The sequence below is a fragment of the Melanerpes formicivorus genome, unplaced genomic scaffold (genome assembly GCF_026170545.1).
Source record: "Melanerpes formicivorus ecotype bairdi unplaced genomic scaffold, bMelFor1.0.p_v2 SCAF_62, whole genome shotgun sequence".
In the NCBI taxonomy this organism is placed as follows: Eukaryota; Metazoa; Chordata; class Aves; order Piciformes; family Picidae; genus Melanerpes; species Melanerpes formicivorus.
The window spans coordinates 1712364-1729500 of record NW_027142414.1 but is presented as its reverse complement, the minus strand read 5'-3'; the positions used below and the strand labels follow the sequence as shown (position 1 = coordinate 1729500).

Here is a 17137-nt window from a genome sequence, read left to right as displayed (position 1 = left end):
CCTGTTTTATAACAGCAGCAGCTTCCCAGCATGGCTTATTACTTGTCATCTCAGAGGTCATGCACAACAGCTAGAAGATTCTATTTCAGGCTCTCATGCCCGTCCTGCAAAAGTGAAGTATGAAGGCTCCCATGTGAAAGGGGATAAGCAGATGTGAAATGCAGCTTTTGGTCCCTAGTTTAGGGAGTCTGTGCAAAGGGACTGCACTTGGCCAAGGGGCCCAGCTTCTGTGGTCACCTCTATTCTCCTGCTGAAGCTTCCAAGTCTCTCTTCTAAGCAGCCAGGACAAATTCAGTCAGCTGTCATCGAACCACAGAGAAGCACTCCAGGGCATGTTTCCATTCAGCCTGGAGGCTTACACACAGGAGAGAAAAAAATCCAAGGACCACAGACCCCCACCAAAGACTGCCATGTGACTGTGAGCAGGGAAGTGCCTTTCCTTCTCCCGTGGCACTGCGTAGACAGCAAAATGTCACGTGGAAGAGAGCAGTTCTGGAAACCATGAGTCAACAAGAAACCACCACGAGACACTGGAGCAAAAGTTATCTATTTTATTACAAAACCAAAATCAAACAGATGCCTTTCAATCTAACAAGCAATGGCCTTGGCAAGGTAAGTACAATGTAAACTCAGGTGGTGGAAAGCGGCACCTTCACACAGGTGAATCCCACCATAATGCAACTGCCTTCAACACACAACGCTCTTGGAGGGTCAGCCAAAAAAGAGAGACTTTTGGTTCTGGCAGGAAGAGCAGACAACTTGCACTGTAGAGCCCTGGTTCTCTTCTCTGTCCCAGCTGTTTTAAGCTGTCATTCAAAGTAGAGCTGGAGAAGCCCAGGAGGACTTGAAGGATGAAGAAAAACACCTTGGATCTGCTTCCATGCACAGCATTGACACTCTGGCTTTTGGAGGATGCTACTAATGCAAAGCAGAGGTGAAGAATCATAGTATCATAGTATCAGTCAGAGTTGGAAGGGACCACAAGGATCATCTAGTTCCAACCCCCCTGACATGGGCAGGGACACCCCACACTACATCAGGCTGGCCAGAGCCTCATCCAGCCTGGTCTTAAACACCTCCAGGGACAGGGCCTCAACCACCTCCCTGGACAACCCATTCCAGAGAGAATGCTCAGCAACACCACCAGATAAGGACATGCTTGGCCTGCCAGCCAGGTGGACTGGCCAGTTATCTGGCAATAAAAGAAACAAGGGAAGAGAGGAATGAAAGCACTTCTCTGATGAATACAGACTGTTTGGACAAACTGTAGGATGAGTTATATGAATCAGAACCAGTATTGCCTGCATGATCTTTCAACACAAAAACTCAGAACAAGTAACCTAACCTCTATTTGGATGTGACATAATTGTGCTGGTTGGGTCTTGCATGCCAATGTACAGCTGTCGATAGAAGCTTCTTATAGGCCCAAGCAAAGCCAGCAAGCCAGATGAGGGGGCTTGGACTTGCCTCATGAAAGTAAGGAGGAAAGCAATATAGCGCTTGGATCCAAATCCATCCACAAAGTCAGCATTAGCCTAACAACATGAATGCCCACCAATACCAAAGCTAACATCAACAGCCTCCTCTTGTTTGGCTTCCTAAAAGAGCTAACTCAATTTTAATTGCAAGGTACATGTGAATGTGGGCCATTGGGAGGGGAAGGAGGCAAGCATGAGGAAAAGGTCTACAGATGGATTTATGGGACAGGTAGAAACACCGGCTGTTTGACATTCCATGTTGAAAGAAACAGTGACTTTTAGCAGCTCTCACTACCCCTACAACCTTGTGGGGCACTGCCTAGTGCCTGTGGCTGCCTGGCTCACAGAGCTTGTGCAGGCATCCAACCAGCTGATTTTGCTGGATACAACTATACATTAAAACCAAAACCAAACCCACACACAAAACCCAACCCAACAAACCAAACATTGGAACCCAGTAGTCAGAGCTTTCAATTCCTAAAACTAGCATAGTAAGAAAGAAGAGCTGCTGTTATTATTATTGCTTTATGCACTTGAATTCATTCTTGACTCCTATGATAGGATTAATGAGTGGCTGGAACATTTTTCACTACACACTATGCCAAATCATTTCAACACCAAATACTGCCCATGGCATTTAAAAAGGGAAGATGCAATCAAGTAGATGGGAGTTTTCAGGCCTAAACCCCACATACATTGTATGTGAGAAACTATGAAGGCCCAGCAGCACAATCTGGTCTGCCAGGGGTGGTGGTGGAGCCCCATCCCTGGGGCTGTTCAAGCAGCATGTGGACCTGGTACTTCGGGACATGGTTGAGTGTTGACCCTTCAGCACTGGGTTGAAAGTTGGACTGGATGATCTTCCAACTCTCCACCAACCAGGTACAGCCTGTGATTCTGATCTTGCTAAAGAAACAACCTCTTTATGTTATGGTGGTGCAATGAACACTACAGAGATTACCAGAGGTGTTTTCAACCATGCCAAATGCTTTAACTAGCTCAAATCTACTCCCCAGAGGAAGTTATTACTACTCTTAAACAGTTTTTTATGGTTTGCCTTCTTCTTTTTTATAAACTTCCCATGTTGTCAACAAAGAACTAACTTAACTGCACCAGACACTCCTGCTGTGATGTGTTTATCTCATGCTATCATCACAATGACATGGCACAGTGAAGATGCTGTTGCAACCTCTTTAACCAAGGCAGCAAAGCCGTGAGGGACAAACCCAGTCCCTACAGTGAGACAATGCCCTTAGAAACAGTTGTTGGTGAGTGATCTTGTATTATCATGGCATCTCATCATCTCTGACTGCAGGTTCTTAGTCCAGAAGCAAGTGGCACAAGGATAGCCAGGTCTGAAGTGGGAAGCTGCTCAGAACATTTCCTATGATCTAACAAAATCCTACCACTGTCTGGAAATGCACAAAGCAAAATACTCTCTCATTTTACTCTGCCCAAACCCAGCACTCATTGCTGAGGATGGGTGTCACCACCCTACTGCTGACTTTACAAGTGTATCTGAAATTATGTAAGCAACAACTTTGGAACATGGCCCTGTGGCCTCCAAGAACAGCAAGCTTCTCAACCCAAGCCTTCATGTTATTGTAATGTGATAGTGGTGTGTGATTAACACAGGAGGTTCTGGTAACAGTGAACTGGGTGATGTGGATGCTCTCAGCTTGTCCATCCCACTGTGCAGGAAAAGGAGCTTGGCATTCACAGCTACCAAAGACATGAACAGTCATTGCAGACAGACTTTCACCAGTAAGCGTGGCCCAAGATGCAGTGGTGAGACATAAGCAAACCAGAGTCTTGGGGACCAGCAGCATGATTGTGTCTTTCTGCACTGACAAAAATGTTCTTTGCTCTTTAGCAAAGCAACAGGCAAGGCTAATGCTGCTTTTAGGAGACTTCTCAATATCTTTTATTGTTGTACAACATACAGATGGAAGGCTTTATAAGAGAGGAAGAGGCAAGAATTCACTCTGCTGACTCTACTAGGCCTGTGGCTCCCACGTCCTTCCCACAGTGTTAGATTCCCAAGGCATGGCACATATTTGCTACATGTGTCTTCTGAGCATGGATAGCAATGAATCTGCAATTCCTTTCTGCCCAACTTGCAACAGATGCAGAAACTACTTTTGTATGTCCTTAGTACAACCCTTTTCTACCCATACTAAGCAGCTTTGCAGTGCATCGATACTGAGGTGAAACTCAAAAGCCCAGTGGCCTGTAAGCAGCACAGAGCTTTGCAGTAAGAAAAGAAGGGGTTCAGCTGCTCCCAGGAAGCATTTGGTATCTGGGCCACTGTGTGCATAACTGCAAGCACAAGTCACACTGATATACTTGCTCCTTTTTGCATGGGGGTGTTCAGGTTTGCAGCTGATAGATGGTGGCAGAAATGAATGCATTACTGTAACCCACTAAATGCAAAGTGTCCCTCTAACCCTAAGAGCCTTCAAAAGCAAAGGGAGGAACAGAACAGTGACTCCAACCCCTATACAAGACAACTGTACAATTTACATATATATTTATATACAGTATATAAAATTCTCTTTGAGTCCCAGAGAACTCAGTTTTACTCATCAGTAGCTGTTCCAATTTTAAACAAGTTATGATCCTGCTACCCCTCCCCCCCACCCCCACCCCCGCTCTCCAAAGTACTGGATAATGGCATTGAAAAGCAATTAGAAACAAACCCAAACCAATTATTTAAAAGTGCAAACGTTCTGGGTGCCACTTCTGCTACGCTGGATGTTGCTGGTGCTGCCTGCTTGCTCACAAGCAGCAAGGTGTCTGTCCGTCTGTCGCTGGGTCTTTTCTTTCCTCTGCGCTGGCTCCTGCCTTCCCTTCTTGCCTTCTGCAGCTACACCAGGCGACCTACTGAAAGGGTTGGGTGGCCAAGGAGTCAAGGAACAACAAAACAGAAGCAGGCAAATTGAAACCAGAAGGGCACCTGACTGATAACAATACAGAACAGCCTGTGCTGCAGCCATGGCCCCAGAAGGCTGAGACTGCAGAGTAAGCTGTGAGGCTGGAAACAACCACGGGCTAATGAGACAGCCTTGCTGAAAAAAAACCTTCAATGAGTCACATGCAGCCCTAGGGATTGACTTATTTTTAAACATAACCCACCACTTTCCTCTGCCTCTGAGGAAACAACAGGTGAAACAGCTCTTCCTCTGCTCCCCTGCCTGCCACAGCTGATTCAGAAGCCCACCAGGCTGTCCTGCCACCATTTCCTCATGAGCTCCAGCCAGCCTCCCCTACATGGCAAGCAGGCCTTCAAGGAGGCTGGCATCCAAGGCAAGGATAAGCCGCCTGTCCCCATCTCTGCAACAGCACAACAGAGCAGTCTCCCTGCTTCATGGTTCTTCAGAGACCTGCCTGCACCAGGCACTCTGAAGCCTACCAAGCTACTGAATCTGCAGACAAGATATGGCACTCAACTGGAGGTCTCAGGACCTGCTGAGTTACTAGTGTCCCAGTGAGTGTTGTAGGGATGCTGCTTGGTGGTTCAGATAATGCACATGCCCTCATGCTCATTTCTTCAGAGTGCTTTTGTTAAACCCCTCATCAACGGATCTTAAACAATCAAAGCTCTGACAGGATCAGAGCAAGAGCTCTATGGATTAATTACAGGTGAAAAACGTGCTGGAGAGAAGATAGAAAAGTATGGATTTTGGTTTTGGAACAGAGAAAGGTTACCAGACAGGCCTCACAGGGGCTGGTGCTAACTGATATGCCCTGTTACAGGGGGTGAATATTGTCAAATGCAAAATCATTCCAGATAGTCCTACTCGAAACCACACAGCTATGCAGCAGGCCTGCTCACAATGACCAGCTCTTAAAATAGTGGATTGACTTCAATGTCTACACATGCAATGCAGCAAATGAGCAGGGATGACCTGTCCTACACTGGTTTCTGAGTGACTAGGAAGGCAGTTGAAGCCACAGAATACATGTGAATGCCTCCACTCTGTTGTTAGCAGCAGAAAAAAATAAATCACACACAGAGGCTCAGAATGGGGGACACACCAGGAAACATCACTACATTATTGTATGAGGCTTAGCTGATCTTTACCTTCAGTTCTATGTCCAGCCCATCTCATCAAGATCAGATAGAGTACCCAGAAAGATAAGGATAGGAAGAGGTATGGAAAGCCTTCTGTCATATAGAGTCTAGGTCTTTTCAACCCAGAAAGGAGTCTAACTAGACATATGTTGGAGTGCTATAGAACAACAAATGGCAGGAGAAAGACAGGCAGGGAAGGAGAGCTGCTCACTGTTTCTCACAGTCCAAAATGAGAAGCACCCAAGGAAACCACGAGGCAGCAGCAGGTCTAAAAGCAAAACAAATAAAAGCTGTTCTTCATGCCCAGTGAAAGCATGATGTGATTCACTGCCACAAAATGCAGAGGGGAGCAGACCTTCACCAGGACAATGAAGAGTCTTCATGGGAGTCCATGGAGTAATGCAAACACAACAAATCACCTAAATCATTGCTTGCTAGAAGCAGACAGAATAAGGTTGGAGAGTGTTCATCCCATAGCTGCCATAGGCTGTTCTAATTCCTTAGCAATGTACTGCCTGTCTCAGGTAAAGGCAGTGCTGGACTTTGAAGTGACACACAGAGCTGTATGTCATTATATTCAAAAAACACCTTTGTTGTTTGCAAATGGAGGAGAGCAGGAGAACACCAAACTTGGGACATGTGGTTATCAGAGGAGGAAAAAGAGAAAAATAGAAGTATTTTTGACAAGATACTCACTGAAAGGGTTAAGGCCTTGCCTTTTTCCATTGGGGAACCCGCTCAGGCTACCTGTAAAAAACAAGAACCACGTTAAAGGCAAAGAATGCCACAGCCTCCCCATTCTCTGCTGCTGAAAGGCAGCTTCAGAGCAGCTCCCCTAAACTCACAGTAAGTTTTGCCAGCACTCCTTAAGACTCACGTCCAAGACTCAGACTAACGTGCTTGAGGTGAGAGATGCTAAATACCCAGTGAATGCCATGAAATCCAGAAATTTGGTGTTTGCAAGAAGCAATTACAGGGTGAAACTAAACTGTAGAAGGAAGAAGAAAGGAAAGATGCAAGCAGCACCATAAAGTTTCCCAAAAGAGTTTTTGCTAACAGCAAGCAAAGCACCACCATGGAGAAAGGGGACAGACAGAAAAGAGTGAAGGTGTAGGTAATACAGATAGCCTAACTTTATTAAATCTTTAGCTTGGACCAAACAATCAAACAGGGGCTCAAATTAAAGACCTGAACTCCTACCTGGCAGAAGGGCAGGGACAGGCTGCAGAGCTATGACTGCATCATGAGGTACAGACATACACACCCTTCACTAGATGGAGCCCGTGACAAGGGCTCGCACACTTCAGCTGGAAACCTGTTCCTCCCATGCACTGGATAGAGACAGCTCTCAAAAGCATGTCACATCTCCTGCCAGCTGCTTGGTCTGATTTCAGATGAGGGATTAGCTGGAAATGGGAACTCCTGCTCCCAGCCAGAAGCTGTAAGTCTGTTGCCACTCTCCAGCCCAGCCTGAGACTTCTCTTTGATTTGTGCATGCATCTGACCCGACTGCACAGCTTGCTTTGCACATTAAGCACTTTGCACAGCCTCAGCTAAAGCACATTTTGCTCTGCAAGAGCAAGATGAGCGGAAGCTTGGAGGGCAGAGGTGAGCCTGGGGAAGCCCTGGGGGATGGGAGGTTGGGCTGCAGGACAGAAATGGAACCACCGGGAAGGAAAAGAGAGGGGGAAAGGAAGGTGGTGGTGGCTGAGTTTGAAATGGCTAGCAAAGCACAACTTGTTGGCTTCAGACAAAGACTGTTAATCAGAGAAGCTGTACAAACACAGCTTCTTCAAGGGCCCCGAATGCCAGCCTCCTATCAGCCATCTGCCCTGGTGAGATCACAGGAACCATCACTCACCTTTTTTTCTGCACCCATGTATAAAAAGCAGAGAGCACCATTGCCAAGAGGCAGATTCCTCCAGAGTTAATTAGGATTATTCTGGGAGCTGGCAATAAAAAGCCAGGGCCTTTACAAGCCGTGGTGGCCAGGCTGCTCTTGTGCCCAGGGCCCTGGAGGGCACAGGAGGGCCATGCCTGGCCAGGCTCTGGCTGGCTGCCTGGGTAAGCCAAAAGGCATCCGAAAGAACCTGCTTTTGCACCCAGTGCAGCTAAGCAGTGCTTTGCTGTGAATGAGACCTACTTGTCTTTGGAAAGAGTCAGGGAGCTGCAGGTAAGTTGATTGAAAAGGCAGGGAATGTCCCTGAAATGGCAAGGGATCCCCAAGCTGGGCAGGGCACAACTTCCCAGTAGCCTGGAATATTTCCATGCTTTCCCAGTGCTGGGAAACTACCCTGAGGCCCCAAAGGAAGAGAACATTGTCTTCAGCCAGCTGCCTTCAAGATAAATACACAGGTCATCCACCGATACCTACAGAAGACAAACCTTGCCAAAACAACACTTCACCAAGCATAAAGTTGACATGAAAGAGGGGAAAGTATGGCAGATAATGAGAGCAGGTTCCTCACATATACTTGGGAAGCTCTTGGGTGTCATAAGGTAACACTCCAGCATTCAGCACATTTGATAATCATAGAATCAATAAGGTTGGAAGAGACCTCAAAGATCATCAAGTCCAGCCTGTTACCCAAGACCTCATGACTACTAAACCATGGCACCAGTGCAGAATATTCACTCAGCCTTGCAAGTACACTGTGTTTTGGGTAACAGTTCTAGCCACACTTGGTTAGTCCAGGTGTCCTTCTAAAGGCAAGGCCCCAAGGAGACCCTGGTAGGTTTTTTTACAGGTAGAAGCAATTCCTCAGACTTACCAAGTGAAGGTCTCACCTTTCATGGGGGGAAGAACACGCTACCACCAAGCCTTATCTTGTGTTCTCAACACAATACTGATGTCCTGCTTCATGCTAACCATCAGTAACTTTCCTAATGATTAAAAGCAAGACACTACAGCCCCTCTGCTGAGCTCCAGAGGGGATAATCTGAACAAGGCAAAAATACCCCAGCACTGAACCAGCAGAGCTTGTTTACATTCTAATGTAATTATAATTAGATGTACTCTGCATTTCCTTTTATTCACACAGCCACTACCTAGTTACAGATTTTCTCTCAGACTGTTACCAGCTTTTTATCTTTATTGATCCAGAGGCCTTTCCCAGGTGAGTGCTCCTTTTTACCTGCTCCCACACAGTTGCTTGCACAGCAGTGATACAGAATGATTTAGATTGGAAGAGACCTTTAAAAGTCGTCTAGTCCACCACCCCCTTCATTGAGCAGAGACATATATAGAGCACCCTCATTCCTAGAAGCCTCACAAGCACACAGAGAATCATTTATTTATGCAGATACCAATAAGAAGAGTCCAAACACTACTGAACTAAAACTGCTATTTAGATTGTCCATTATTTGCTCAGCTCCAGTAGAAAGTGACATACTGTTTAATTACACCCACAGACTTCTTAATTAAGACATTTTGATCCTGTTTGTGGACTGTGCTCTTGGTAGCTGGCTGTTGGCAGAGACAGTGGCTGGGTTCCACCCCAGAAGTCCTCATGGCCTGTGAAGCAGGCCCAACACCTACCATCGACAAGCTCTTGGATGGCAAAGCAATCACGGGATCTGAACTGGCAGAAGGAAGCTTCCTCTCAGCTGGCAGAGGGACATTTCTTCACTGCTTAATCCCTTAGCTCCTCTTTGGGCAGGCACAAAATGCTGACTTTGTCTTCTGAATTTGGAAGAATATAGAGGTAAAACTCAACTCCAGCATTTTACAGCCAGCACTAGTATAAGCCTACAGTCCTCCTCTCTGAGATTGCTGAACTCAAATTAATCTTGAGTCCAGTAACTTTCCAGCAAAGCTTTAAAGTGCATGTCCATCTTCTCCCAAGAATCCTGCCTTTGGACTAACACAGAGAGTTAAATTTGTTCTTTGATCACAGATGGTTCTCCCCTTAACCCGGGCTGTGCAGACTGCACTGATGAATGTTAACATTTAACAGGCAGTAAATCAGTCTGTTTTCCTTCCACGATTCCTCAAACAGACAATCCTAGATCAAATGATGGCAAAGACTACTTCTGGCATACTTTGAGCTACAAGCCCTCCCATGTCTCTTTTGCCCCAATTTAAGGAATCATTTGCAGGGTTCTGCAAGTCCTCAAAGACTGTCTCTATTTGGCTACTGCATTCTGAGATTGAGGAATGGCATTTTTCCATCCAAGTTGCCCCTGACAGAAACACATCTGGTTTAAGCAGAGGGGCAAGAGCTGTTCAAAGTGGCCATCAGACTTAGCAGATTTACTAGTAACTTTCTAGGTCATTGTGCTGGTTTTGGCTGGGATAGAGTTTATTTTCTTCACAGTAGCTAGTATGAGGCTATGCCTTTGGATTTGTGATGAAAACAGGGTTGATAACCCAAGGATGTGTGTTACTGCTGAGCAGTGCATAGACACAACAGGGCCTTTTCTGCCTCTCTCACCACACCACCAATGAGTAGCCTGTGAAAGGAGAAGATGTCCCAGCTAAGCAAAGGGAATATATTCCACATGACATGATGTCATGCTCAGCACAGAAAGCTGGGGGAAGAAGGAAGGAGGTGTGGACATTTGGAATGATGGTGTTTGTCTTCCCAAGTCACCATGATGTGTGATGGAGCTCTGCTTTCCTGGGGATGGCTGAACACCTGCCTGCTGATGGGAAACAGTGAATGAATTCCTTATTTTGCTTTGCTTGCATGCACAGCTTTTCCTTTACCTCTCTCTCAGCTCACCACAAGTTTTCTGACTTCTGATCCTCTCCCCCATTCCACCGAGGAGGAGTGAGTAGCTGTGTGGGGCTTAGTTGCCAGAGGGGGTTAAACCATAACAGTCCTGGGGCTCAAAGGGTTTGAAATAACAACAGATTTGACTGGAACATACTAGATTGAATTTCCAGCTGCTATTGCCTGTTGACAGGCTCTTCTGCTTGCCACAGGGCTGGCTTGCCTCACTGTGTGTTAGAGTCTAGTGCTCATTAGTGCTGCTTTTAGCTTTCACTGCTGTGCTGCTGATCATCTGACTCTGACGTGCCTGGGAACATTTTGATAACAGCAGTGATGATGTGCCTGGGCTGGCAGATGGCCAAGGCATTGCTGTTTCTGTGCTGCTGTACTAGCCAAGCTGGAACTCCAGCATGAACTCCAGTTGAATGGACTGTGACCTGTGCATGAGGCCACATGGGAGCAGGAGACCTCAAAGCATCTGTGGCTGTGAAGAAGTTCACAGAGCAGCAGGTGTATCTTGAAGCACCTGTGGCTGTGGTTATGTCTATGCCACAGCAAGTATACCTCTGAAGGTACTGTGGTCCAAAGATGAGGTACATACCTTGAAGCATCAGTGGCTGTGCACAAAGTCATGCTGGACACCTTAAAATGTATGGCCATGGATAAGGCAGGTGTGCCTATGGAAGGACTTAAGCCACGAGTAAGGCCATGTTCTGTTCTGAAAGGACTGTGGGTGTGGGTAATGCCACACTGGAGCAGGTATATCTCTGAAGGTATTCTTGACCCACAGATAAGGCCATGCTGGAACAGGTGCACCTCAGAGTGACAGGGGCTGTGGATAAGTTTGTGCTGCAGCAGGTACAGCCTTGAGAAGAACATGGCTCACAGATAAGGCTCCACTTGGAGCAGGTGCACCCCTAAGGGATTGCAGTCTGTGGATAAATCCAAGCTGGAGCAGGGACAAAGGCAGGAATTCATTGCTATTTTAGACCAAACAGTCTAATCCAAAAGGACCAGGGGTGGAGACTGTAATGGAAAGGCCTTTAAATTGTTGTTACCTGGGACTTGAGTTGTATATTATGGGAATTGTTATGGCAGGAACCACCCAAATGAATGGAGGGGAGGAATTACAAGAAACAATGTAAGTGCTGACCTGAACTGGCTCTGGTGCCCAGTGACTCCATGCACACCACTTCTGTTCTAAGTGACCACCGTAACAGAAAGAGCCCAAGGTCAGGGACTAAACAGGCATTTTTATGAACATTTGGTACAGAGTAAGGAAATATTATCTGTGTATTGTATCAACAGATGGGATGCAGCATGGTGGTTAATGAGGTTGTGTTGGATGGTGTGATACCTGAGCATGATGTAAATGCAGTGGAATAAGGGGTAGAGAGCGTACTGATTTGGGTTGGGATAGAGTTGCTTTTCTTACAGTAGCTAGCATGGGGCTATACTATGGATTTGTGATGGAAATAAGGTTTATTATACAGAGATGTTTCCGCTGCTACTGAGCAGTGCTTAGACACAAACAAGGCATTTATGCTTCTCTCACCACCCTACAAGTGAGTAGGCTGCAGGTGCACAAGAAGTTAGGAGGGGACACAGCTGGGAGAGCTGACCTCCACTAAACAATGGGATATTCCATATATGATGTCATGCTGAGCATATAAAGCTATGGGAAGAAAGAAGGAGGTGTTTCAGAATGGTGTTTGTCTTCCCAAGTAACCATGATGTGTGATGGAGCGCTGCTTGCCTGGAGGTGGCTGAACAGCTGCCTGCTGATGGGAAGCAGAGAATGAATTCCTTGTTTTGCTTTGCTTGCATGCACAGTTTTTGCTTTACCTGTTAAACTGTCATTATCTCAACCCACAAGTTTTCTCACTTTTGCTCTTCTAATCCTCTCCCCCACCACACTGCAGGGAGTCAGCGAGTGGCCATGTTGTCTGCAAGGGTTAAACCACAACAGTCATCATAAAGATGACAAGAGTAAGGCTTGCTGGAGGACTACACAGCTGTTTTCCTCACTGGCTGGCAACACCCACATAGTAGGATACCACAGGCACCAAGAACCTGCTGAAGAGGGAAATACAGACAGAACTATGCATCTCAGACAGACTTTATCTTAAGCTGCAAAGAGCTGAGGTTCAGGTTTATCCTTTAAGAATATCCCAGCTGAATCCTGTCTAGTGCCCAAGAGGCAATAAGAGTGCCAATTTACTTCTGCTCTCTGCTTCCTTCAAGCAATGCTTTCTACATCTGGGTGGAACTGGCCACAACAACAACATCACCACAAAACAACAAAACCAAAAAAGGGCAAAACAGTGCAGAAGCCTTAACTTAGCTTTGTTTTCCTCAGCATCTCAACCCCAAATACAAAATTTGTATTAAATTGCACTTGCAAAATCATTACAAGTCCTCATCTAGCCTAGCAGGAGGCACACTCACCTGGAATGACTCACTTCACTTTAGTCCTTATGCTGCTGGATATTCAACTAGGATTTGGAACATCTGAGCAAATTCAGTTGTAATGAAGTATATCAAAGGGAAATCATGACCTTTCCTCCCTTCCTTCCAACCCCTCCTCATCCAATACAGATCAGAAAAACCTTTCTAGCAAAGATTCTGTTGAAACAGAAACATTTCCATCAAAATGTTTGGTTTCATGTGACTGGTGAAAGTATGTCATCAAGAAGGTCCCCAACTAGCTCTGGGCTTGGACCCATAGTGACCTCAGACCCTGCTGTTTGAAGGCCACAGTACAGAAAAAGAAACAGAGAGCAAATGCATGGCCTGCACACATCCATGACCAGGACAAGAGAGATCTGGAGAAGGGGTTGGCCACAACAACCCCATGCAGTGCTACAGGCTGGGGACTGAGTGGCTGGAGAGCGGCCAGGCAGAAAGGGACCTGGGGGTACTGATTGACAGCTGGCTGAACATGAGCCAGCAGTGTGCCCAGGTGGCCAAGAAGGCCAATGGCATCCTGGCCTGTATCAGGAACAGTGTGGCCAGCAGAAGCAGGGAAGTCGTTGTGCTCCTGTACTCAGCACTGGTTAGGCCACACCTTGAGTCCTGTGTCCAGTTCTGGGCCCCTCAGTTTAGAAAAGATGTTGACTTGCTGGAACATGCCCAGAGAAGGGCAACAAAGCTGGGGAGGGGTTTGGAGCACAAGCCCTGTGAGGAGAGGCTGAGGGAGCTGGGGTTGCTTAGCCCAGAGAAGAGGAGGCTCAGGGGAGACCTTCTTGCTGTCTATAACTACCTGAAGGGAGGTTGTAGCCAGGTGGGGGTTGGTCTCTTCTCTCAGGCACCCAGCACCAGAACAAGAGGACACAGTCTCAAGCTGTGTCAGGGGAGGTTTAGGCTGGATGTTAGGAAGAAGTTCTTCACAGAAAGAGTGATTGGCCATTGGAATGGGCTGCCCAGGGAGGTGGTGGAGTCACCATCACTGGAGGTGTTTAGGAAGAGACTGGATAGGGTGCTTGGTGCCAAGGTTTAGTTGATTAGATAGTGTTGGATGATAGGTTGGACTCAATGATCTCGAAGGTCTTTTCCAACCTGGTTAATTCTATTCTACTCTATTTCTTAATGCAGGAGCTCTTCTGAATACAAAGCAGAGCAAATACATCATCTACCACCTCAGAAATTCATGACTTCTTCAAAAAGACCCCTATCAAATTTGCATACTCTGCAGTATCCCTCAGTTCTCTCCTGCATGTTCTTACCTGCTCCCTGCACTCTCTCCTCTGCTGTCTTTTTCAGGCCTCTTCATTCTTTAGCTTCCCTCAGTCCTCCTGCCCACTGATAACTCACCCACTGATCTTTGATCCCCAAAGCCTCTCAAGCCTTTAGCAGCAGAGGGGAGCTGTATAATAAAACAAGGTCAGAGCCCCTTTTGCACACACACCCTGTCCTCATACAATGGAAGAAACCCTGAAAGGTCAAGGTTGAGTTCTCAGCAAATAGTCGGGCAGTCAGGTACTCATGGCAATGCCTCACTGCTTTCTTTTCCCTTCACATGGGCTCAGAGAGTCACATTTTCTTCCTTCTCTCCTTCTTTTTTATATCCCTTTCCATAAAGTAAATTTTGAACAGTCGGTTGGCCAAGGCAACAGATTCCAGAGAGTCTTATTCCAGGCCAAATAGCAATAAAACTCATTTGGCATATTTGTCTTGTAGGGAAAGTAATAAAATTAAGGAATAAGGTTGCTATTTTGGTATGTCATTCCTCAGCAAGGTACTGATGACTAAGAAGAAAAAAAAACTCCAGTGTGCTAGGGAAGCTGATTGCTTCTCACAGCTGACAAGTCATGCAATGTGCTTATTATGGTAACAAAAAATATTTGTGAAGCAACTAGAAAAGGCAACATCCCAACACTCAAATGCACTGCCTCCCTTTCCCACTCATGTCAGACCCGAGCAAAGAACCAAGGGCAGGTTGAGACCGAAGAAATCAAGCTCCCCACTCTTCCCAACTGGCACAATGGTTATAACAAGAGCTGTATGCACAGCCAAAACACCTGCACAGGAAACTTAGACCCCTGGAATCTCCCTGTTTGCCTTCTCCTGCCAAGCAAGTCTGCCTGCAGTGGAGTATGACTGATAATTATTGAACTTGGGTTGAGCAGTTTCAATTACTAGAATTTCCAAAACCATCACTTTGATCCATGTCCTAGCAGAAGATGAGGTGAAGATGAGAGAGAGAGTAAAGGAAGGAGGGTGAGCTGGCTGCTCAGGCTCTAAACAGAAAGGAAAATAATATGTTATTCTTATGCCCTGTTTCTCCCACAATCTTAAGTGCAATTTAACTCTATAAAAGGGCAATAGTAGAACCTTGTTCTTTCTGAGCTGTTCCCTCTGTGTTATCCACTTTCCTGCATGCTGGATTTAGCAATGGAAATAAATATTATTTCTGTTAGCCAGCAGGGTCTCTGAAGAAGGACTGGGTCTATTCTGGCTCATACATCATCCAGACTACATGGTTGAGAGAACAGAATATTGTTAGCAGTGTACTGCTCAGGACAGACCTGATCTGAACTGCAGTTTCAAAGAATTTCTACAGTACAAGCAGAGCTCTGAGCAAGGCTCATCTTTTTTGCCTTGTTTCTGCACAGGGCTTAGCTAAATGGTCTGTGATAAGGGATATAAGACAGAGCCACAACACAAACAATGAATTACATTTGCATGGCAGGGTATTAGTTACACTCATTCTCAAACAAACTGTGGCACACTTGAATCATGGGTGAGCTTGCTGTAACTCCACATTGGTCTTCTATCTACATGCAGCAGGGAAGGAAAAGCACTCACCTCCTTCCTTGCTGACTCCCAAGCACCCTTTCAGCTCCTGAAGTGAGATTGACTTGTCTTTGTTGAGGTCACAGTAGTCAGTGAAACGCCGGGCACACTTCTTGGGCTTGGCTTTCTTCTTGACATAACGCTTGAAAGGCTTCAGCTCCCGCTTGTTGATGTCATTGCTGCTGTTGTTGTCCAGCTGACTGAAGTACCAGTGTACCACTCGCTCCTCCAGTGTGTGGCTGGGGTCTGGCTCAGAGAATCTGGAAGAGAGGAAGCACAGGCCCCTGAGAAGTGGCTGCTCTCACCAACACCATCAAGCACACACTAAGGAAGCAGAGCCGATCACCGAGTCAGACATGCACTATGCCGTATTTGAATCAGGCGAGATGTGAAGGTCTTACAATCTCCTCCTTCCAGCTGGGCTCTTTTGAGAGAGATGGCCTTTTTCTTTAAATGTCCTTTAGCATTAACAAGTGGTGCCAAGAGATTCCTGGAGACTGATACCCCCAGTAGGCCCTCATACCATTTGCTGAAACACTACCTAATCCTAGAAGGATCTCCCTTTAGAGGGTGAGAGGCAATCTCCACAGCCCTTCAGACCCTTGGATTCCCATTGAAGTTACCAGCAGGAGAACCACTTAGCTGTCACGGTAGTTTGCAGCAGCAACATCTAAACTTCAGAAAAGGAACAAATTCATTTAATGCCTAGCACATTCATTATTTGAAAATGTCCATGACAAGATGCAACATTCCTGCTGTATCTATGTGATCTGAACTCCTGGGCCATATTTTCATTGTATTTAATGCTTTTCACATGGTTGATTTATCTACAAGAACTCCACAGCAGACAAGCACCACAAATCCATTAAAAGCAATACTACAAAACTGGCTGCTTCCATGTGTTCCATCTCTTACTCACTGTGACATTACAATTTTGGCATTATTTGACTCACATTCTCATTCTGTGGACAACAACGAACAACCTCAGGGAGGAGAAGAGGAGCAGAAGGAAAAGCAGCAGTTAAGATTCACAGGTACAGAACGCTGGCATTCAACATCAAGTCATCATGTACAGGCACTGTTGTGGTGTAACATTTACATGCCTGGTCCTCTGCAGCAGTGGTTAGGGCTTATTCCTCAGGGATACAGAGAACCAGGAAAGAAACTCTAAGGAATTCCTTAAAATTCACTCTAACCTTTTCTCCATGTAGTGACTGTGCCAACAGAGAAAGCTGAAATGGTGCTGAAATGAGGCTAAGACTTACGCCTTTTTCCTCCCAAGAATAAAGCATTTCAGTACATGGAAATTAGTGGATAGGTAGTTAGGCACACTAGACTGGCACTGGTTGGTCTGACTTATTCCAGGAGACACCTCCAGCTGCTGTCTAATTCCTTCCCCAGCAGTAAGAGAAGGACCAGCTGCGCGCTGCCACTAGCCAGATTCTGGTGTGAGTTTGGGGCACTCCAGCTGATGGGGAAATACAAACCCAGGTACCTTACAAAATGTGTTTCAAGACTGTCATAAATCTAGTTTCAGAAACAGGTAGGATATATATTTAACGATGACAGAACAT

At 46.1% G+C, this 17137-nt stretch overlaps 1 protein-coding gene across 10 annotated transcripts in view; it reads right to left on the bottom strand.

Annotated features, from left to right (window-relative positions):
- Positions 1 to 536: 536 nt before the first annotated feature.
- The window catches only part of SMOC1 (SPARC related modular calcium binding 1), a 184094-nt gene continuing 167493 nt past the window's right edge, over positions 537 to 17137 (bottom strand). For 9 of the 10 annotated variants that reach the window (XM_068162116.1, XM_068162118.1, XM_068162117.1 and 6 more), the window contains 3 exons: positions 15576 to 15823; positions 6250 to 6300; positions 537 to 4361 (listed from right to left, as the gene is read on the bottom strand). In XM_068162116.1, the coding sequence (XP_068018217.1) occupies positions 4345 to 4361; positions 6250 to 6300; positions 15576 to 15823 (316 nt within the window). In that variant the 3' untranslated portion in view covers positions 537 to 4344. The remainder of the gene's footprint in view (positions 4362 to 6249; positions 6301 to 15575; positions 15824 to 17137) is intronic. The other variant, XM_068162112.1, reaches the window with a different exon arrangement.